The following is a 24825-nucleotide window of genomic DNA, read 5'->3' as shown; positions in this document are numbered from 1 at the left end:
TACTATAAAAGATATAGTCATGGATTTCCTGCCCAGTCCAGCAGCATATCAATTGCTGCTCTACCTTCTGGTTTAGTTATACCACATTCTTCTCTGGGTCAACAGCTAGACCTGTTCTTGTTTTGAAAATGAAGTTCCATTGCAAGTAGTTGGGAAGGGTACTATGCATATATAATCAGGGAGTAGAGTTTCCATTTCATTTCTCAGTTCCATGATGTCAGCTGCCACATAGGATTCAACTGCATTTCTACCCTTCTACAAAAATTGCAGCTTGTTGTCTTCCTTGCAAATTGAAAACTACATTTTAAAACTACCCATGCAGCTGCAAGTTGCAGGTTTTTAGAGAGCCCTGCAACAGTCTAAATTGCTGAGGAGAGAGACTACAGGACCCTTGGCTTGAATCCCATGCCTGTTGGCAGTACTGGTTACATCAGCCTTTCTCAGCCCTGGAGGAATCCTTGAAATATTTCTCAGTCCTTTGGGAACCCCTGCACATTCAGGCTCAAATATAGGCCAGAAATTACAAAATTAATATATTTGTTTCATGTGTAGGCTTGTATACAGTATATGCATTAACAGTGTTCTTAAACTGAAAATAAAGAATGAAAGTTATCTCTTTAATGCCCAAATTTGAAATAATTTTTTAAATAAATCTTGATCTCCCAGGGAACCCCTAGTGACCTGTGGCAGAACCCTAGGGTTCCACAGAACCTGGTTGAGAAACCCTGGGTTACATTAATCATGTTTAAAACAGTCTCTTTAGAATTGGCCATAGTTTTTTCTTAGAAAGCAGCACCACCCAAATTCCAAACTGGGAATGCATTGCAAAATTCTTTCCCATACTGTTTTCTTATTCCGATTCACTGCAAAGCAGGTATCTTCCCCCTTCCCCACCATGTGTCACTTGAAATACCTTCAGAGTCAAGGAACAGCTTAGAGAGGCCATTTTCTTCAGGAAACTAGTTCTCCTACAGATCATGGTTCACTGCAGTTTCTATTTATGGGGTTTTCCCCCCCTTTTTTTAAAGAGGCAAAAATAATGTATGTCTTCAAGTCAGTCTTCACTCCTGGCAACTGCCTGGACAAGCCTTTGCACTTTTCTTGGCCATGCATGCTATTATTTTTGTTTGCTATATTTATATTCTAAATGCCTCAAGAATCATAAGATGGCATATATGATTCATCCCAGCCCCACTTTTATCGTTAAAACAACCCTATGGTGTAAAAGCAATGTCCCTTCTTTATGGATGAGCATGGATTAGAAGCTGGATTTCCACTGTTCTTCAGATCTACACATAAGCTCCTTTAGTTTGAACTAGTATTTATATATACCCAATATATTGCTAAATTGTATGGGAGTCCATGTGAGATCTTTTTATACAACAACTACATGTCTTTATGATCCTTCCATTCTTGTATCATTTATGGTACCAAAAAAAAAATCTTTTCAGCAAAAGTTGCACGTAGTCTTGGGCAAAGCTGGACCAAAATATTTTAAATAATAAATTACAATTTATGCTTCCAAGTTATGTATTTATGCTTCCAATTCAAATCTGTAGAAAAACATGCTGAGCTACTTAGTGTTTTCCAAAGGAAATTTTAAAAAGGAGAACTTTTGGGTTAGGTCTTGATTAGCATAGGAAATCATACGCATGTAGTCCCTCTCCTAAACTTAGTAAACACGAACACAACGAATTGTAATGTGAGTAATGTGATTTTTGATCTTTTAACTCTGCATGAGGGTGCACTTACCTTTTAACTCTGCATGAGGGTACACTTGTCAGAGTTTACCAACTTGGGGGTCCTCTTGGAGTCTCAACTCTTGTTCAAAGATCAGGTGGCAGCCATGGTCAGGGAGCCCTTGCACTGGTTTGTCTTGGGCACCAATTTCACTGACTCCTGACTAGGAGGCCTTGCTCATGGTGAGTCATGCCTTAGTCACCTCCCATTTGGATTACTGTAATGCACTCTATGTGGGGCTGGCCTTGAAGAGTACTCAGAAGCTGCTGCTGGACCAGAATGCAGTGGCATGAGCATGTTTGGCATTTCTTGTTATGCCCATATAATGCCACTGCTTTGTGAGCTGCGCTGGCTCCCAGTAGACTTTTGGGTGCAATTTAAAGTGCTGGTCATCACCTATAAAGCCCTACATGGCACAGGGCCAGGCTACTTGTGGGCCCGCCTTTCTCCCATTGTTTCTGCTTGCCCCACCAGATGTAATAGAGGGGGCATGCACTGGTTCCTTCTACTAAACAATGCCATCTTGTTGGACCCTGGAGTCATGCTTTCTCAACGGCAGCAGCTGCCCTGGAACAGCATCCCCCCAGAGATTCAGATGGCTCCAACCCTGTTCGTCTTTTGCAAGGCATGGAAGACCTGGGGGTTTCTCCAGGCATTTGAAAGGTGGGTAGATGAGCTCTGTTGTTACTGATGTGTTTTTTGGTGAATGGGGTTATTATTTATCCTTGGACGCCCATGAGTTATATGCGGCAGGTTCTCTGTGTTTTAACCCTTGTAAGCCTCCATTTGTGTGAAATGGGCAGCTATATAAATCATATAAATAAATAAGAAATATTTCAGAAGAGAAATAAAAACATGTCTTATCAAATACAAGGCTTCTGAAACATTTGTAGCCTTGATCTGTGATAAACTCCATTTTTTCAATTCACTGATGCATGCCCTAACAGCCATATTCTATCTGACATCTTGGCATTTGTATGCATGCTCCATAAACAAGGAATAGTAATTTAAAATGTTCCAGCATGTTCCCCAGTATATAAATACAGAGGAAAAACACTGTACTTTGAACCCATTTTAGAATATGAACTGGTAGGAGCATCAGGGTCTCTGTAGCATTATGCAGTTATCACCAGTTGATTTTTTTGGACCCTCTGGCAGTGATCTTTGGCTGTGACTTTGCTGTATACAAGTATCCCTTTTTTCATGTGTTAAGGCTAAAAAAATTAGTGCTATCCTCCATTAGTTCATGGCCAGACTGGTTTGCCTGAGCCTTGCCTATTGTCTTGCCTTAAAAATTCAGTGGCAGAAACTGTTGCTAGTTCTATTATAAATAAATAGGGTGTTTTCCATTTTGAAAGTACTGTCATCAATTTATTACATGTATGGTTATTCAGTATAGTTAGTGTCCAATAATATAATATAAAAACGCCATATGTTTCCAAATCCATTAAGGAAACATAATGAGGAAATTATAAATTTCAAGTGTCTGGCATTAACAACTTGAATTCTCTACCAAACGTTACTAAATAGTTGCAAGTTAATGACAAGATAGCTAAGAATGCAAATAAAAAATAAAGGTACATTCATTTTTTGGCATAAATAGTTTTCAGAGTACACTTGAAATAAAAATAAAATTTAAAATATCTTACTCCTTGTTTGTTATAAAATGACCAGAATCTGATTTAAACTACTTTTATCATGGGTTGTGCTGGAGGAAAAATGTGTGGCTTCTTTTTCCTTACTCAGATTAATTAATAATTAAGCATTTGAGGATTAGAGGGCTATGGAGTATAGTTAGAAGTAGAAATAATAAAGATAAGTTAATTTAGTATAGTTAGAAGAGACCCATTTTTAATTGACAGATACATGGCATTCATAGTCTGTAAGATCAAGGCTGGTGACCACATTTGTTGGTGATTGTAGCCCTGCAAAGGGATTGACCACATTCAAGAGACTATGAAAGTTTCTTGTGTATAAATTGATGTGATACAGATTAGAGAGAGATAATAAAGTGTGGGATAATCCTGCAAATTTTTTGACTCACCTAGTCTAATGCTGGCTACCCACAATGTAGGGTATGGCTTGATGGGTATCTGACACCTCCACTGTTCTTACACTTGGAAAGATAGCAAAACAGATGTGTTTTGCACAGTATGGAGGTTAATGTTGTAACTGGTGAACTGCTGTACTTAACTTGATGAATCAGAAATTTTACATATTTTTGGTGCCAGTTTGGTGTAGAGGTTAAGGCATCAGGCTAGAAACCAGGAGACCATAAGTTCTAGCTCAACCTTGGGCACAAAGCCAGCTGGGTGACCTTGAGTCAGTTCTTCTCTCTCAGCCCTAAGAAGAAGGCAAGGGCAAACCATTAATGAAATCATGCCAAGAAAACTGCAGGAACTTGTCCAGGCAGTCCCTTGGAATCAAGACTGACTCGAAGGCACACAAAGGAAGAAATAGCTTGGTAAATCAGAAATTTTACATATTCGTTCTGTAAAACTTTTTATAGATACATCTAGTTTCAGTGCAGATTTTCTACATTTAGGCTTAATGGATTTGCTGCTGTTTACTTTGGCAAACCTGGCAGCCTTGTTAACTGACGAAACAGGTAGTGGAAAAGCCAATGTATTATTTGTCCTACCTTGGCATGCAATCAGGAAAACACAGAAAGGCTGGATGGCACCGTTCCTGGTTTAATTTTCTGATGTCACAAATTAGTATAAAGTTTTTCTGTGTCTTTCCTTAACCTAGAATTTAGTGGGATATATAATTGAGTAGGATATGTAATATATATTACATGCTGTGCAAGAAACACCTCTTACCTCCAACCAAAAAACATTTATGGATCCAGCTTTACTCTTGTATGGGCTTTGCTTCAGTAAATATGTTAATGCCAAGATATTTAAATATAGGGTGAAAAATGGCCCATTGGTTGACTGAAGACTTTTGGTTAAAAATATATAGTTTAACAGATCAGAAAAAAAAATTGTGCATATACAGACATTGGTAATAGTTATGAGAAATTAAACCCAAAAGGAGTAGTACAAGTTCTTTTTGGTTAAATTTCTCACATTACATAAAATATATTTCAGATTCTTTTGTTTTAGAAATGTTTCCTTTTCTTCCATCTTCTACTTATTTAATAGTGTTTTAAAGGCTCCCTACCAGCTTAGCTGACACAGATGGTAAACATTTTTACTATAGAACACCAACAGTGAACACTATCACAGAGGTAGTTTTCTTAGCACTGTGCTTGTTCAGATGTACATAATCACTCTTGTTCTCTTCTCTCAGTTTTCTAGCCAGCTAAAAAAAAGTAGCTGAATAATTACAGTCTGATCCTCCTGAAGTCACAAAGGTATTGTTTAGTTTCCATGGATGCTGGAACCAAAAACTATTCCTAGACTTAATATAGGTAATTAATTTTGCAACTGCTTAAAAAACACGACTCATTCAAAAATAAAAGGCCATCAGGAATCATCTGATCTACTGGGTAAGTTAAATCAATAGGTGTCCTCCAGGTTAGATAGATTACAGCTCTCATCATCCCCAGAATGTGTGAATGGTGATCATAAAAGGTACCAATTTAGGGGAAAACTAGCTCAGACTAGTCTGCATTCATGCCTAGGATTTCTCTTTTTCCTGCTCAATCACACATGGAAATATCAGAAGTACCACTATATTTGACCAATCTGTCCCCTTATTATAATGGATTAGGTACCAATTTATCAGTGCCTGAGTCAAAGAGAGTCTTCTAATATGAGACTAAGTCAGACTTTGAGGCCAAATGCTACTAGAATTTGGAGGCCAAATGCCACTAGAATTCTAGTGGACTATATTGAATAAGGGCTAGCCATATTCTGAACCCTGTGCTGTATATTTTATAGGGGAAATTTCTGGTTGGTTGCAGAACATGTGAATATAAACTCTTCATTCAACCATTAGTAAGTGTTGCCAAAATCGTATCAACTAGGCATTCAAGGTTTTATTTTCAGTAATCTCAGTAAGCTAAGAAGATTTCCTATTTATTATACATTTGTGACAATACAATGAAAAGCTCAATTGTGCCTCCAGCCTCATTATAATAGATCACTTTCAACTGTGTAGAAGCACAGTTAACTTTTAATATTATCTGCAAAATGTAGTCTTTTCTTTTGGCACAATTACTTTTGCCATCTGTTTAGTAATAAGCTGTGTTCGATCATTTTCTGTTTTGATTCCCAAACCCCCTCTGGCTTTGTCTTAATTCTCACAGTTACCATGCAAGACTATTGAGATACCCCCTCTCTCCTTTTTTTTATAATATGTGGATTCCCCCCCCCCCTTTTTTTTTTCTTTTTTCTTTTTGTAATACGGAGGAATATCAGGAGTGTCCTGCATTTCTGGCCCAACTTTCAAACCTTTTCTGTACTAACCTTTTTACTCTCTGGAGTTATAGCTGACATTTACTTTAAAAAAAGCCTGGGCAAGTTTATTTGAACAACGTAAAGTCAAAGAATCAGCAGCAAAAACAAATATTTCTAATTCTTGTGCTTTTTCTTCGGTGTTTACCTTGGAGTCAGTGTCTTCCTTAGATAAAACGATTTGATATTAAACAGTTCCTCTAATTTTACAAAGCTCTGTTTCTTTTTATGGCAACACACACTGTGCAGGAAGGTCATTATGCTGAATGGGGCGGGGGAAGCTGTCAGCATAAAAGAGAAAGTTAACGCTGCACATGTTGTCTTTGTTTATGGGGTTCCTGGAATGTGTTGAGATTCATTCCAAGAAAGGGCTTGAAATAATCTGTTGCAATGTGCTGGACACCTACTTCATGGGGTCCTTCAACAAGAAGAGTCATTTTTGTTTAAAAGTATAATTATATAAATATATTAGCCCAAAGGGTGTAGAATATTTAACAGATTTTGTGAAAGAAGAAAACATACTGCATAGCTGCATCTATTTATATTTATTCAACCTTCTTATTCCTTACAGTTTAAAGGGGCATATTGATATTGCATATAATCAGTTCCAGCTGTAAAAATAGAAACATAGTACTCACGCCCACTTATTCCTGCACTTTGAGGCTGTAAGGACTGTAGATGAATGCTGCAGTGCATGCACAATATACTGATATATTTTTTTCTGATTTCCTGTGGAGACCAGTGACTATATGTAAGATTGAGATGATTTTCATGGCAAGATAGGAAATATTCCATGATGAACACTTCACCTAATGAATTGTAAACATGTGGACTATTTGAACGTTCATGGATCATAAGAATTCTTAATGGAATTCTTTTGCACAGGAATAGAGTGTTGGGCTTAACAAGTTCAGCATTTGGTTGTTACATTTTAAATGACAAGTAGAAGAGATGAAAAGGAAGGTGACTACCCAGGAAACATTAGACAGGGCCATCAAAAGCAAATTCCTCAGACAACTGAAGCACCTGCTTGAGGAATTGATCTCAAGAAGAAAAGTCTTTTTTCCCCCTATGATTGAATCTGGAAGTATGTTGTCCATCCCTATGATTAAAAAAAATGCCCACTGAGTCAGAGACTACCCATAAGGAAAGCCTTCTATTAATTTCTTTCAGTTAATGGCTGACTGAGGTGATGTGTGATTTATGTCTTGTGATGAATAAAGGGCCAGGCAGTCTTATATTTCTGCTACACCAGAAGACAGTTTAGGCTGACTTAAATCCATGCAGCTTTTCATTCCTATGAATCACTGGCATGAAAAGGAAATTAGAAAATTACAAATGCTGAAAACATAGCAACCTTACATCACATTCCCCTAGCATCCTTGACAACATGGATGATTCAGTGAGTTTGCTTTCTTCTGTCTTTAAACTTGGATAATAATAGTGGCTTGTGAATAAGAGACCGAATTTTTGATAAGTGTATGCTCTTCAGCCTGCCTTCCCTGTTGAAGATCATAGTGACTGAGACTGTATATGTCTTTCTCTCTGGAGAGTTGCACTGGAAATCTTGTGTGCGGTGGCACCTGGTTTCATGTGGCTAGAATCTTGCAAGACAAAAGGTCATGAGTGTTCTATTGCAGTTATGATGGCTGGATAAGTAGGAAAGAAGGAGGTATAACTGCCCATATATCATGGGGGAAAGGGAGGTATAAGAGATATTTGTTGAACATTGCTACTTTGAATCTTGCATTCTCCCATGTTAATTGCAGGGTTTGATCATAGATTCTCTCAAGCTTGCTTTAGAATCCTAATATCCTCTTAGTTCTGTCTGTTGAATCCCAAGAAAGAACGTCCACAGAAATCTCTGAGAAAGTACATGTTAGCAATCTGTCTTCCTGTATCCTAGGTCAGATTCCAAAGAATAACAAGTGTGATACAATTAACCACACATCCTTATAAAAACAGATGGTATGATTAAATAAACGTACTATGCAGTGGATAAAATAATAACAGAATTTCTCAGTTTGTTGGAAAGTATAGAGTTCTACAATCAAACCAACTCAAATGTTATAGTGTATAATTACAGTACTTTTAAGAATTATAAACTCAGGCAATGCGAAATGCAACATTTCTGCAAGTATTAAACTTATATAGAACTCAATGTGATTAATAAGGATGTATTTGGGATTCAGTATTAGGTCTAGGTCCTTTGGATGCTCCATTTTTGAGATGCAGGATGCTTTCATATAAAGCTAGATTTCGATGAATAATAGAAATCAAATGCCAACAATAAATATAGTGCGTCTGCAGAAATCGCTATTTATACTCATCATGCTTGATCAGTTATATATAGGAATGATAATGTTAGAGCATCTCAAACTGATAAATACAAATTTGCTAAGTCATACAAGGAACATAGTCTGAAAAAGAAATCAAATTGAGTTTTTAAAAAAAAACGTTAACATAATCTTTTGGAAAACTGTAGAATTATGGAGGGGGGAAATATTATGATGCCTTGAGAAGTCAGTTTACTTAGTTAAAAAATAAAATGAAACCTTAATAAATAAAAGCACCCCAAACTGTTCTGAATTTTTTTGTTACTCCTTTTGAAAAGAGTCTACTATGCTGAAGTGTTCCAGTCAGACTCTGTAGCACTTTCATTTATTTTTAATCAAAGTCCTTACTTAAGGTCCTTCCAGCCTTCCTGCTGTCCGTCAGTGTCCTATTCTATCCCATGGTACCAACATGGTTATAACACAGTTAATACAATTGTTATACTTAATACACTGAACTTTCTAAACATTGATATTGATGCTAATATATAAAAGATGGTACATAAACATACTAGATATATAAAATAATGTAATAATCACATGGTATTAATATTTGCACAAGACCTCCTTGCAAGCATAACCTTAACTTCATCTAATTACATCACCATTTTACTGATTTAACCTCACAAAGTCATTGCTTCATTAGTTGTGTCACGGATTCAGTCTGAGGAAGGAGCACAACACTGAGAAGAAGAACCAAGTTTTATTGCAACGATTATTGGGTGCCTGCTTTACAAGAAAGAAGAACCCCAAACAATAGAAAAGCAAAGATGTTTATAGAAGTTGAGGGCTACAAGATGGGAAATCCTAGGGATCTGATGTGCTGGCCAGTCTGGGGAAGCTGGGCAGGTCCTTATCAGTGTACCTGGGGTTACTTCTATTGTTAGGCAAAATGGGCCTTTCAGGAGGGCAGCAATGCTGGGGAAGTCCATTGTTAAGAGAGATGGAATGTTGAGATCATCAGCTGATAGGGGATGAAAGGTTGGGGTTTCTCTAGGGTGCAAGTTTCTCTTAAGGGCTACTTTTGGGCTGTACTGTGAGCTGGTGAGGAGGCTTCTATACTTTGATTTAGATGGGAATGCAGGGGAGCTTTGTCTGGGGCAGGGGGGTTCAACTTGGGTCTGATGGGATTAGGCAAAGCAATGAACTGGATTTTGACCCTGGTTGTGCCTAAAAGACAGGGAGGGAAAGGCCACAGCCTCCATTTTGTTTGCTAGTTTTTTTCCACTACAGTTTGAATGTCACGGATGTGATGTTATCATAGTTCTGGAAATTAGCACAAGAAGGTGCTACAAACAGAGATGAAAAGTGAGATCTCCACTTCCCTTCTGATAGCAAGGATCCTAAAACAAATGCTTATTTTTATCAGCTGATGCTTGATTTCTAATAAAACCTCTGGTGGAGCCAGGGTGGGGGTAATGTAACCATCCTGGTTCTTCTTGATCTCTTAGCCAGTTTTGGTATCTTCAGTCATCGTGTCATGCTGGCCTATCTGCTGTGATTGGGAGTGGGAGCCATGATCTTGTGGTTCTTGTTTCTCTGTGGTTGGGTCCAGTAAGCATTGATAGGGGAGCGTTTGAACCTGAGACTCCTAGTGTGTGGGGTACTTCTACAGGGGTTTTGGACCTCTTCAGAGTCAGGGAAGTTTCATCTTTAGTCCTGAATGGTATTCCACTTTCCCTTTTGGGGCTGTGTGCAGTTTGGATGTCTTCATGGAAGTCTTCTTGGACTTAGAACTCCTGTTTGAGGAACAGGTGGTTAAGAAAGTATTTGCACAAATCCACCTTCTATGCCAACTGTGGCCTTACAGACCCTTCAGACAGTTGTGCTTTGGTTATTCACTGATGGACTACTGCAGTGTACTACATGTTGGGTTGCCCTTAAAAACCGCCTAGAAGCCTCAGCTGGTCCTGAACACAGCACCACAGGCATTCTTGTCTTGTCAGGCCCTTGTAACTCCATGAGCTGCACTGGTAGGTTTCTGGATGTAATTAATGGTGCTGGTTATTCCATGTAAAGCCCTTTGTGGCTTAGGCCCTGGTTATCTAAAGAACCATGTCTTCTATGGCTTCTGCCTGGCCCATATGATTGGGTGGAGTTGGTATGCTTCATGTCCCACCTACTAAGCAGTGTTACCTGAAAAAGAAGCATGCCTTTTCCATTGCAGTTTCTTCCTTCTGGAATGCTGTCTTCAAAAGAGCTCTGAAAACTTGGCTCTTTCCCCAGAGAAGTCCTGTATGTTTGATAGTCTTTAAATTATCGCTTCTGGCATTTGAGTGTTCTTCGTTTTAACTGTTTTGTGTGGTCGCTTTTACTATATACTGTCCAGAATTATTGTAGAGTTGGGCAACCGCATACATTTCTAAGATAAATAATAAGGATAATAGAATCATTAACAGTGGCTTGAAGTATGGAGAACCTTTGGCTGAATTCCGTTATGTCATAAAAGCATATGTGTTAGTAACTGTCTGAAAATGTAGTTACTTGTATTGCATCACTGGCTGCAAGTGGCTGAAATAAAAATCAATATGGAAGATTTGTTTTCAGCAATTTGGAGTGGCAAAATAAAATGGAGTACTTTTGGCTAAAATTGTGTATGGGCAAAATATTTTTGAGGCAGATCAGCAACTAGGGTATTAATCACTATTAATTACTATCTCAAATGTTGCACTGTTGCTCTGGAACAGAACCTTAAAAGTGGGGCTGCTATGCTAATTTCGTGCTGCAGGCTTTTCACTAGTATCTGTTTGGCTGCTGTGGAATAAGTATGCTAAAGTACATGAGACTTTGATCTTGTGTACCACATTTTTAGGAAACAGAGTTTAAGGATAGTTTGATACTTGCTTTCATACTGAACTGCAAGCAGATTCTAAACATTTTTGTTTTGGTAAGCATGAGGAAAGGATTTACTTGCATTAAAAAAAAATCTACATGTGTATTTACTGAGTTTGGACAGTGAAATCCATTCAACTAATCTATACACAGGTTTGATGCTTTATCTGCAAGAAAGTTTCAAACTAAATAGACCTGTAACAATGCTGCTTTTATTTAATTTGAACTTCCTCTCTAAATTTCCAAGTTCTTTTAAACAGAGAATAGTAGAATGGGAAAATTAATTTTATTTTGTTTTTTTAATTTGAATTGGTTTTTAACATAGAACATCCATCTCTGTATTCTTCTGTTCCAATGCTGTCTTAAATGGAAGAATAACTGAGGATGATTAATTAGATGGCTCACGACAGTAAACTTGAAAGTGCTGCCATTGGTGTATTCATTATTCTCTTTAACAGTGTGAGTACTCCTTCTTAAGAATAATGTGTAAATGTGGCTTATATGAATTTAGAATGTATGGACTCACCTTTACCTATGAAAACTTTTAACCTTTAACTAGTATAAAATGGTGTTTTCTCTCTGTTGTCACCTTTCCTAGGGTTATGTCTTGGAGCTAATTCATGAGACAGTATCAGATATCTGTCTTATCAGCCATAAATCTGAAATATCTAAATTGTACATTCGGCACATGCTAGTAAGATAATGCTCAAATGTTATATGACACGGAATAAGAACTGATAGATGTACAAGCTTGTTTTGGAAGAGGCAGAGGCACACAAGATCGTAGTGCTAACATCTGATGGATAATGGAAAAAGTAAGGAAATTCCAAAAAGCTGTCTCTGTTTTATTAATTATACTAAAGCCTTTAACTTTGTAGATCACAACAAATTATGGATAGCCCTAAAAAAAGGCTGTAGCAGGCCACCTTATCTATCTGTTGAAGAATTTGTATATTGACTATGAAGCAAGAGCTAGAATGGTGTATGGAATGTGTATACTCTGACCATATTTACTTACTTTATAAATCCTTATTTATTTTATGATGTGTATGTTGAACTAGAAGAAATTGAAACTGAAATTGCTTGGAGAAACTTCAGTAACCTCAGATATGCTGATTCTACCACTTCTGTGGCTGGATGTAAGGAAGACTTAAGGAATTTCTTGTTGAAAGTGAAATACCGTGTACAAAAGTGCTACTCAACATTAAGAAAAGAAGATTATGTCAACAGGCAAAGCCAACCCAATGCAGATGGGCATATAAGAAGTTGAAGTAGTTACAGAATTTATTTTCATAAGCTCAAAAGTACCCAGAAGTGGTAACTCTAGCCATAAAATAAAGACACACCTGCTACTTGGGAGAAATATTGTCATAGTTCTAAACAACATATTAAAATGCAGAGATATCAGTCTGCTACCAAAAGTATGTATTATCAAGATCATTTTTTCCCAGGTGTGATATGTCTGTGAAAACTGGACCATTAGAAAGGCCAAATGAAGAAAAATTGATGGCTTTGAATTGTTCTGGGAAATATTGTTAAGAAAACCTTGGATTGCAGAACAAATCACTTAGTACCAGATGATACAAAATCACAGTGCTCACTGGAGGCACTAATAATGAAGCTTAAACGTTTTGGACACATAATGCAGAACAAGAATTGTTGGAAAAGCTCCTGATGCTTGGAAAAATAGAAAACAGCTGAAAAAGAGGTTAACAGAAGATAAGATGGTTAGATGCTATCACTATTGAAAGAAGTGTGAGCATACAAGCAATGAATGAACAACAAAGGTACAGCTCACGGTGTGAAAGATTGTGGGAAAGAAGTGGGGGACAAGACATTTGGGACATTTGGTTTATCCGAGCAAGGCTAGACAGTCCAGGTGTGAGACCTGGGAAGAAATTATTTCAACAAGACTCTGCTTTTATTAATTCACTATAACTATAACTGGGAATTCATTTTTACAGTTGTCAAGATTCTGTTTTTGTCACTAGACTAGCATTAGAGATAACGTCTTGACATTCATATCATTCTTGCTTCTCTGGTTTTGCAAGCTATGGAAGACATGACACACAGGTTGTTAAACACATTCAAGCTTTCCTTATGTGTGCTTGTGTGAACTGCTGTGATCTTCTTGGATTTGTAATTATCTAGTTGCATGGATACACTGTCTCTTTATCTTTACATTCTGGACATATATTTTAATAAGAATGTTTGTTACTACATTCACTTTCCTTTGAAAAGGTGAAATACTCCCCATGAGTATTGCTAAGATTATTGCTAATATTGTAAAAACAGTGACTTGTGGATTATCCCAAATAATAGGTGAGTGACTAGAGAACAGAGAATTATTAAATCGACAACCATTTATATACCAGAAAATTAAAGGTTGTGGGCTAATTTTTAAAAAATTAAAATTTGAAAAACAAGGCCATATTGAAAGTATATCTTGGTGCCATTATAGCTGTATCAACTAAGATACGGATTATTTACTTATTTCAATTGTATATGAATGTCTGGCAAAATAGGCATGGCTTCTAATATCCCAGTTAAGGAGAAATGGTTAAAAACATACATATGTATGTATACACAGACACACCAAGACATATATACATATATACACACACATACAAAGCTTTCCTAACTTCTTATGTTAATGTAAGAATAGCTTCCTTTTCTCAAGAAAACCATTGGAGTGTCAGTGTCACAAATGAAAAAAATCTAAAAAGGAAAAGGAAGCAATTCTCTCACAACGGAACGTGGTGTAGGAAAGGATAACCTGCCTTCAAAGATTTTGTTTTCAGTATTGCAATGTTTAATAAATTGTTTGCTTCAAAGGCCTTTGCTACAACAAAATAAGCAGCCTTCCTGCTATTCTTGTTCACTGGTTGCTATAAGTAGCTCATATCCTGTCCTCTCTGGTCTTAGATGGCTTGCATTTGTTGTAAAACTGAAGCTGCAGCTTTCAAGAGCCTGCTGCTTCTTTATTAGCAAGTTCACAGGGAGTTGCAGGAATCAGTAAAATAATGCAAAGCCGTGGCATTTTGACTTATTGTAAGGAACAATCAACTGTATTTGTCCAACAAAATGGAATCATTCATCTAATCCAACAATGGGAGGAGATAATTTTTATTGTCCTGTAATAAAATGATCATTCTCATTTTCAGAAATTGTATTTACAGAACATTAAATCATAAAATGAGCTGGAAGTTAACAGTGTGCTTCCTCTGCCAATGAAGGTTGGATCACAATTCATCATTTAAATATGAAAATAATAAATTTCAATTTGTTGTGGGTAACTTTTCACATTGACTTCATTGGGAGAAGATAAAGTCTCTTCAAGTCCATCTTGCCTCTTGCTGATGTTATGGACACATTCATGTAGTTTTCTTGGCAATAATATGCAAGGTTTGCCATTGCCAATGTATTTTTATACTGCTTCGTATCCTGAAGCAACAAACTACATAATAAAGGCTACATTAGGTTCCTCCTGAGATTCAACTGCCTCCCCCCCGTTGGTATTTCAAAGGGCCCTGAAGATGTGGCTCTTTGCCCAGGCCTGTGGCTAGGACAGTTGATGCCCCTTCCTTTCTTTTCCTTGTTCCCAACTGGGTTTGTTTCCTCTGACATCTCTGCTTTTTTGTGTTGTTTTTGAGTTTTTGTATTGTACCTTGTTTTTAAATGTTTTCTAAAATTTGTAAACTGCCCAGAGTCGCTGGGAGCCAGGTAGCATATAAATTTAATAAATTTATCATTATCATTATCAACAATATTCAATAAAAACAATAAACCATCCATTAAAAATAGAGGATATCCTTCCAATTCATATCAGGTAGGCCTGGGTGAAGATTTCTCAGCAAGTGCCTAAAAAATATTGTAGTTGGCACTTTCCAAATTTCATGGAGGATAACTTTCCAGAGTATGTCACCACAGATAAGGCCTGTCTGCCTTCAGCTGTCTTACGGCATTCAGCGGCTCTTCATATATTCACTGGGACCTCCTCTTTTTAATCTCAATAATTACTTGTGGCCCTCCACATTATAGCTGCCATGGTTAAAAAAATACAACCCCCCAATATTACTCTCTCTGTCAGTCTCCCCTGTCCAGAACTTGACAGAAAATCAAAGATTTGACAGTTTATGGCTTATATTTCAACTCTTCAAGACACAGGTTAGCTTGATCAACATCTTTACTAAAGTCAAGAATGAAGCCATACTCAGCATTTGCCCACTGCCAGAGAGAAGATACAAATGGCTTTTATAGCTTTAAGGTTTAAACTGGTAGCTTCTTTCTCCTGGTCTTCTGAATTAACAGTCACTGATATTACAAAAACACAATAAACGTTTTTAGGCCAGAGATATTTTTAAATGGTTCTGAAAGACTAGTATTAGTTTATAGTCCATAGTGAGGAGTTTTGGAAGGGGGGAGGAGGGAGATGTATTTGCTATTTTTACTCGTACATTTGTTTCTAAATAAAACCAGCTACTTAAAATATATTCTGCAGTGAAACGGTTTGTTGAGCTTTGAGAAATATCACTTCCAAAATTGATAGACAATGCTTTTTAAGAAGGCTTATGGCATGACTTATATCTCAGTTCCTGGGATATGGTTATAAGATTTCATGAATAAATCTTCAGTTAAAAGGAAGCATTTCATGAGTCCAGTATTCTGAAAATTCAAATTTAATTTATTTTGATCTAAAACCAGGATAGCACTTTCAAAATGTATTACATAGTGAGCTACAGTATTTTTGATCAGCTTACTTAAAAAAAAATCGATATCATTATATTTGAAGTCTCTTATTTTATTGGTGCATATAGTTATTGTTGGGAAAGATTACATGTTTTAACAATTCAGAATGTAGTTAATAAAGAAGCATGGCTTGTTCTAGTAGAGGAACCATGTATTATGAGGTGGTACAATTAAGCTGAAAGAAATCAGTTTTAATACTTCAGGGCAATCATAATTTATCCTAATGTTTAGACTTATTGTCTATTTTCATTGCTATCGTTCTCTTCCAGAACTAATATTAAACCTGAGCCATTGTATAAAGCAGTTATCTCACTAGTAACTGACAGTAGGCTAACAATTTATTAAAGACATAAAGCATTTCCAGAAAAAAAAAATGGAGTCAAGCTTTATCTTGCAAGAGAATATAACTTATGTCCTATTTTATCAACATAAAAAACTGTGTTTCCAGGAAAAACAGAGTTGAGTTTTATTAGCCAGAGAGTACATTTACGACCTATGCTATCATAGGTCATTAAAAAAAAAGTGAGCATAAATCAAAATATAGCCAAGTATAATAAATATAATACAGCTTGTGTATAAGAGGATTTTAAAAAATAATTCAACAACAGCAAGAAGAAGAAGCAATAGGGAAACTGTATTGAAACTCATTTTGGTGTTAAATGTAGTTTGACATATGACATGTTGAACTAGTTGTGAGGTTTTTCCAGCTCTTTAAATCCTAACTAAATAGAAATATTAATAGAGTGTTTATTTAAACGCAGTACATGATTAATTATATAAGATTTCATATATGAAATTCATGTTTTTAAAAACTTACGTTTATTCACTTAATCTGCCTAAGTAAACATTTTAAGTGTTTATTATTAAAGTTGTTTGAAACAGTTTAGTGTTACATAAGGTTGTAACTTTATGGATGATGATTATAATTGACCAGATATTTAAAAATACTTTTTATGAACCATAGATGTGACTTCTTTTCTAAAATAATATGTAGCCATACAAAATTTCAAAGCATAGATGAGATGTATTACTGAACATTCATTCATTCATTCATTCATTCATTCATTCATTCATTCATTTTCTGTCCTGCCTTTATTATTTTTATAAATAACTCAAGGCAGTGAACATACCTAATACTCCTTCCTCCTCCTATTTTCCCCACAACAACAACCCTGTGAGGTGGGTTGGGCTGAGAGAGAGTGACTGGCCCAAGGTCACCCAGCTGGCTTTCATGGCTAAGGTGGGATGAACTTCCAGTTCTAGTTAATCCCAGTTAATCTCAGTGGAAATTATAACATTCTGGTTCTCACTAAAGTTTTTATTGCCATATTACAAAACATTCATTTAACTGACATTTCTGCTTCAAAATACATTGTTTGGTAACTACCTGTTAATTCAATCTTTCATAAATCTCAGGGACCAGTTTATTGTGTAAAATACTAATTCTATCATTTAAAACCAATTATATTAAATCGAGAATCTAATTACAGTGTATTATTCTAATGATTAAATACCATGAAATTATTTCCTATAATGTGGCAATTTCCAGCTATAAATCAGGCTGGAATTTGCAGCAATGATATCCCCACTGAGAATACAGAATTTTGTGCCGTTCTTGGTCTTCCTGTTGAGCTATATTGTTCCTGTCACCCTTATACATTTACCTGTATAGAAAAATCCTCATGAATTAAATATTGAGGGATACCTGGTTTGCAAAGTTATTCTTCAACAATAAGAGGTTCATCTGTTCCTATGAGAGTCCTTACGGTTCTCAACAGTAATATGCTTGGTGTCAAATTTCAAATTGTTATTGTTCCCTGGACCTAGCAGTCAGCTAAACTGTAAAGTATATGGAAATTCATAGTATTTGATTTATATAAAGTATAAAAACATGCACACAACTACATGTTAAAATGCCATATTCTTAAAGCAAGTAATAAGTGCATTAGGAAAGCATTAATATAAAAATCAGACTTTTTTTCGTCCTATACCTTTATGTGTAGATTCAAAATAAATAACCCCTATATTAGCTTCAATTAAACACTGAAATAACAAACTTGCACATTTCCCCCCTGCCAAAATACCTTTCCAGTATTGATTGACCAAATCAGGATCAGAAGATCTGATGTGATTTTATAATTACCTGGAAAAAAGATAACTCATGAAATATAGGTTGTCTCTGTATGTGCTGTATTCTTAACTGCAATAGACTAAAATTAAGTCTAATTAGAAAACAAAAACAAAATTCTGACTCACTTCAAACAACAGCTGCAAAATTTTGCCCTGAGGATGGAGGTTAACTCAATTGTGAAATAACGGCCAAAGCTCACACTCTTAATAACTGTTTTCTTTAGCCCTTGAGAAAACTCCATAATTTAATGTGAAATGCTTGGCAGAAAGAGCTTCAATTTAGAGACTGGCTCAGCAGGGTGGAAAGAGTTGAAAACTCTCTTGTTACAAACACACTTAAATTTGCAATTTTATGTATTTTCTCCTCAATAAATATATCTAGTGTTTAAAGTTGATTCACAAATAGTTGTCTCCTAGCGCACTGCATAATCTGACCCATGGTTTCATAAAAGCATCAAATTTGCACCATTTCTAGACTAATGCATAATCATTATTTGCAGAAATGGAACCATGATATAGTGGCTGTGCATGCAGTCATCAGTGTTTGAAAATGTGCACTTTTAGCGTACAAGTGTGTGGAGAGCATTGTATGCTATGTTGTTGGTTGGCAAACCATGACAGCTGTGCGAGATGCTTATTTACATTGAACCTTCCTTGAACTTCCATAGTGGATAAGGTTGTAGCAAAAACTTTCCTCACAAGGCAACAGGAGCTGTAACCTGAGCTGTGCCAGGAGGCTATCAGGGGGGTTACATGAGGTATGCATTGCTATTTAGACCAATCAGCCTTCTGCTATGTGAATTACTGTTTTAGTGCACTTGCTTAACTGGGAGAATAATAAAAGAGAGCTTACGGCTTGAATCGGGGCTCTCATCCCGAGGAAGTTGTGTCTGTGCATTCTTCCTACATTCTTCATGAGAGACCACAAGCTCTCATCCTGAGAAAACTTGCAGCCTGTGTATCCTTCATGAGAGACCACCACACAAGTATATGAAACAGATTCTATAAATCAGATGATGGCTACACTGTGCTCAATTGGCTGCTGTAATAGTATGCAATACATGCCCCATATCTGAAAATTATAAATAAGCCCATAAGTGATGCAATTTGATATTTATGAAACATTGCACAATTGTTACGAGCCAGCATTCTACCATACTCAGAAACATTTCATTTGGCCATGCATACTGAAGCATATATTATGCTACACATTTCTGTATATGGAAAAAATCTTACATTATTCCAAATTGGAATAAATGGTTCTGCTTTGTTGTGTTTTGAAATAGTACATTATTGTTATTAAAGTCACAGTGTTTTATGACACAGTTCCATATATAAAATTGATCTGCCATTTAGTTTTGTCCATGTTTGTTTGCTATATTTTTAGCAAATTATGATAAACATGAAAAGCAGTCCATAATGTTCATTCTTTATATTGTTTAGCAGGAATTTGCCATGTATGATGCATTTGCCTATTTGATATTCCACGTGACAGAAGCTTATCTATTTGTTCTGATCAAAAAGTTCAGTTTTATTTATTCATGTCCAACAGTTAGTCTGAATAACTGAACTGTGTGTGCACATGTGTCTCGCATCTTACCCAACCTATCGTTCTATCCTTGTGTTTAGGACAGAAATGTAATAGAGACATGACTATGAAAAAATATAGGAAGAATACTGTTTTAAGTATTGCAAACAACTTATGGCCAAAGGTAGACATATATCTATGGTATGAAGAATGTTTAGAATATAGATGCTATCCTGAAAGCATCTGATGTTGCATTTTCTTATTTTATATCATGACACATTATTAGAAATTCAATCCATGGGAACCACATAGTCATTCTGTGGTAACAGATATTCCACTGAGCCTGCTACATGCTTATCAGCAGTCAAGTTAATAGAGAGTTGAGCCTGTGCAAAATGTTTACTCTTGCTTGAGTTTAATACTGATTGCCCTGGATTTAGCTACTTGTTTTAATATCATTGAGAAAGCAATTGGGATTTATGAATAAAAACAAGGGAACGTGTTCTGGAGTAGAAAAATTCCATTTCATAGAACCATGAAATACTGTATAAGAATTATGAGAGATCTTGTGGATCTTATATGCCAACCCTTTGTCCAGTGCAGGAATCTACTATTAGAGCATCCCTGAGAGTTGGCCATCCAGCCTCTGTTTTTAAGCACCTCCAGTGAATGAGGGTCCACGGCCTCCCAAGGCAATCTATACCATCGTTGAACTATTCGTATCAGTAGGATTTTATTTTCTGATGTCCAACTGAAATATACTTCCTTGTAATTGAAACCCATTGTTTCTTGTCTTGCCTTCTGAAATAACTCTGCATAATTTTGCCCCATCTTCTACGTCAGAGCCCTTCGGACAGCTCTTATGACTCCCACAGTCTTCCCCAGGCTAAACACACCCAACACATCCAGCTGTTCCTTAGAAGATTTTCTTTCCAGGTCCCTTAATGTCTTGATTCTCTGTTCCTAACTGAATGCGAATGGTCTGACCATTGTAGAATAGAAAGGAATTATGACTGAATGATAGCTGAAAACCTACTTTGCATCGAAGGTGTCTATCAAATTTTTAAAGGTATGTCCCCAAGGGAAGGCATTACACATACAAAGGGTGCTAAAGAAAAGTTTATTCAAGTTGTCACTAGAAATCTCTGTTAAATATTGTCACCTTTGATTACTGTGGCACTCGCCCTATGCAACATTCTCCCCCCCACCCACCAGGTCAGGTTAGCTCCATCCCTGCAGTCATTTCGGAAGTCCCTCGAGACCTGGTCATGTCACCAGGCCTGGGGGTCCCAGGGAACAGGAGGCTTTTTAGATGGCTCCACTGTGGTTTGATCTTTTTACTCTGTGTGGTTTGTATATTTTAAATTTTATAGTGTTTCTCATTTTAAATAATGACTTTTATATTTTTATTATGATTGTTTTTTATATATTAGTTGTTTTATTGACAGTTGTATCCCAGAGTTGCTTTTTGTGAGATGGGCAGCTATATAAATGTGATAGGTAGGTAGGTAGGTAGGTAGGTAGATAATGTTCCATTAAGTATCCTAGTCACTCCATTTTGCATTAACTGCAGATTTGAACTGATCCTAGGGCAGACTCTCAGTCTACATCACAATCTAAAAGCTTCCAGTACATAAGTCATGATTGTCTGGTTTTTTCATCCAGCATTGGGCACAACCATCACACTAGCTGAAACTGGTAAAATATGCTTTGCAGCTAGTAAGTTCACCATTGGCCTCCAATAGCAAAAGATGAATAAAAGGCCATCAGCAAGTAGTGACTTTGCTTCTTAAAGAAGAGTGGAAACCCATTTACAAAAATTTCCCAGGAGTAAGTGGACCCAAGAATCACTCAAAGAGCTTCCTCTAGCTAGGATTCATTTTTAACTACACATCAATTCATAACCTAAGCCAAATATGATTCAGATATAAAGAGAAATAGAGCAAGATCTTACACTGATAACATTACAATCCAAATTTCTTAATTACCATTTCTGGTCACTTCTTATATTTGTTAAACAGCATGGTGGACTGAATAGCAGTATTCGTACAAAATGCTGTCTTCTGAATTTGATACTTTAACTAGGAACAGAATCATCATCATAAAATGCCTCCAGTCCCCAGCCTATGGAGACAGCTCAGAAAGATAATGAGGTAGATACAGGTAGTCCTCAACTTACAACCGTTTAACGATGGTCCGAAGTTATGATGGCCTTGGAATGGGTGCTTTACAGCTTGTAAAGCACTTCTGAGCATCACAAAATGTCACGCGCACACCCTCCCGCAGTCACATAATTGCATTTCAGGTGCTTGGCAACCGGCTTGCATTTACAACCAGTTGCAGCATCCTGCTGTCACGGGATCACATTTTTTGACTTTTTTGCTGTTGGGGAAGTTGGATTTCCTTAATGACCATGGTGATTTGCTTAATGACCCATGATTCGCTTAACGAGTGCCGTAAAAATGGTTGTAAAATCAGGTCCGGTCATATGACACGACTTACGATGGAAATTCCAGTCCCAGTTGTGGTCATAAGTTGAGGATTACCTGTATATAAAAAGCCACAAAGAGATAAAATAAGAACAACAGTGACATACTTCCATAATAAATCAAATCCATCAAGGGCAATCTAGGCCAGTTCCTTTTAAGTGTGAATCCAGTGTAGTAAAATCTGAGAATTTGTTTTGTAAAGAGACCATTTCTAGGACCTTGTTTCAAAAAAGGCAAGATAATTTTAGTTTTTTTCACCACCTCCTTCAAAGTGAAGGTTACATTCCTACAGTAAAAAAAATTAACAGAGCTTTGATCTATCTGGCCAACTATCTTAGGACAGTTGGAATAAGCTACAATCAACACGGGTTGAGAAATACATGCAGACCGATGTCTGTCCATGTATTTCAGCTGCAATAGCTGAAACAGTCCCTGATGCCAAACTTTAACTTTGGTATGTGATTTGGGATGGTCTGTTGTTCAGAGAAACAAAATGTTTTGTTTAGTTGGTTTTTAAAAAGGATTTTATTCTGCATGCCCAACCTAAGTGTGCCTATTTGCTGCTCTGTGGTCAACCTCTCCTGTGCCAGATACATTTCAGTGTTATCCTTGAGTATTCAGCTTTCATTTATATATAAAACTTCAGTCGCTGTTCCACAGTCCTGTGTCCCAATAGTTAAGGTCAAATGTACCCAACCATGGAAGGTATGACTGACTATGTGATATTTTCCTCCACTCCCTCAAATATAATGGCTATTATTTCTAGTGACTTTCGAGGTCAGTTTCTTCCCCTGTTGGAAAAACTGGAAAAAAAAAACCTGGAAGGAAAAGTACTTAAATGTGTGAGCATTCAAAATAATTCTGGAATATGCTTTTTAAATTCAGGTCTGCTGATTATCCAGAACATGTTCTTTACCTTTTGAGTTGGGACAAAGTGAAGAAGATATTGATGTGTTTGCTGCACAGGTGTTAGTCACTTAAACCAGATGTTGCTATTGGCTGATAGGAGTGGGGAAATGACAGTTCAGGAACCACTGAAGATCATGTAGCCCATCTTTTTACAGTTTTTAATTTGTTGATCATTAAGATGAAGTCTTAACAGTTTTTCCCTAGTTAAGAAAATGAAAAACAGGTCTTAACGCTGCATGATTTCACAAGCCTGTTTAATAACAAAATGGTGAGAGTAATCAGTAGACACAATAATGCTACTGATTATTTTGCAAAATCTCAAGGGAGTGGGGAGTTCCACAGACAATATATTGGCTTTAAGTTGATTTTTCTTTTATTATAATAGAGAATCATATAACAAAGCTTCTCAGTTACCGAATATTTTTGAAATTTATGAGATGAAAACTGTTGGTGTATTAATGGAATATTTTCTGCTTGTTGAGAGTAGGCCTTTTGAAATTCAGTGTTGCTTTGTAAATCAGCCTAGATATTCACATTGCCTTTATGAATATTGCTTCCTCTTCGGTGGGCCAATTTATGCGCACTGAAAGTGCCAGTTAGTATGCCAGTGATCTGTATATGGCATATATACTACATCGTACTCACATGTTTGATAGCTTGCTAGTCGTCTAAGGTCTGAGCTTAATTAGCTTTCTTTGTTATTGGAGGACTTCTTGAATGAAGCTTCTCTATGAAAAGCAGAGCCCATCTTTTAAATAATGAAGAAATAAAATACAAACATGTAATAATGTAAGATCTTGAGGCACCATGGTATAAATGCTAGGAATATGCATCTGTTACAACATGAGGAAAATGAAGAGCAACTCTGTACTTTTGTTTAAATTCCAATAAATACAAAAAACATTTTAAAATTAATCAGCCTTTGTCTCCCCATGATAACTACTGTGTTAGTTTGTTTTGAAGAATTCCAAAGGAGTCAAATTTTGAATAGGAAACTCCTGGAGACAGGAGAAATGAACTGTACATACTTGTCAGCATATTAGCAATAGATCCTCTTCTTCCCTATTTTTTAACTTAGGTAAAGAGTTACTATATATTGCACCTATAATGATAATATTTTGAAGTAGTTTCATTTTTTGTATAAAACCTTAGTGCTCAGTTGAACCAGTAATCTCTTATAGCTTTTTGATTGCCCACTTCTGATTACTTGCAGCCAGGTAACTTGCACAGGCTTCTTTCAGGAGTGTGAGAAAGGTTATCTCTTTGTAACCAATTAGCACAAACAGTGGTGAACACCAAGCCCTAGGACACCAAGCCCTAGACCACACATTTATTGTGGTCTAAATTAGTGTTTAGTGCTTTCCTGTTTACTACTCCATGCTACTACCCGATGGCATGAAAAAAAGGATGAACAGATTATGCAAGATGTGCATTCACAATTCATATTGAAACGTTTCCTTGAAGGGGAAGGGAGATCACACAAGCCTGAGGACCCACTCCCACATTACTTAAGCTGGTGTTACACTGTACAGTGTGCATTATTGTGCCTGGGGACACCATCCTTGGGACTCACCATATCTTGGGTTCCACTGAATCTTTTTACTTTTAAAAAACATTATGTTAACTTTAAGTGAGTTAAAAAAGAAACTGGCATGCTGCAGAGCAAAGCATCTCAGAATCATAATTCTTTCTAATAATGTCTTTGGGTTTCA

The 24825-nt window shown here is 36.6% G+C and overlaps 1 protein-coding gene across 4 annotated transcripts in view; it reads left to right on the top strand.

Moving 5' to 3' along the window:
- PCCA (propionyl-CoA carboxylase subunit alpha) overlaps window positions 1-24825 on the top strand; it is a 269485-nt gene that overhangs the window by 209245 nt on the left and 35415 nt on the right. The window contains exon 22 of one of the 4 annotated variants that reach the window (XM_063304814.1): window positions 13300-13381. The exons of the other annotated variants lie outside the window; for them this stretch is intronic. Within the exon in view, the coding sequence (XP_063160884.1) occupies window positions 13300-13374 (75 nt within the window). The 3' untranslated portion in view covers window positions 13375-13381. Of the gene's footprint in view, window positions 1-13299; window positions 13382-24825 lie in introns of those variants that run through there. 4 annotated transcript variants of the gene reach the window in all.

The sequence above is a fragment of the Candoia aspera genome, chromosome 5 (assembly GCF_035149785.1).
Source record: "Candoia aspera isolate rCanAsp1 chromosome 5, rCanAsp1.hap2, whole genome shotgun sequence".
In the NCBI taxonomy this organism is placed as follows: Eukaryota; Metazoa; Chordata; class Lepidosauria; order Squamata; family Boidae; genus Candoia; species Candoia aspera.
This window is presented reverse-complemented; position numbering and strand designations above follow the sequence as displayed.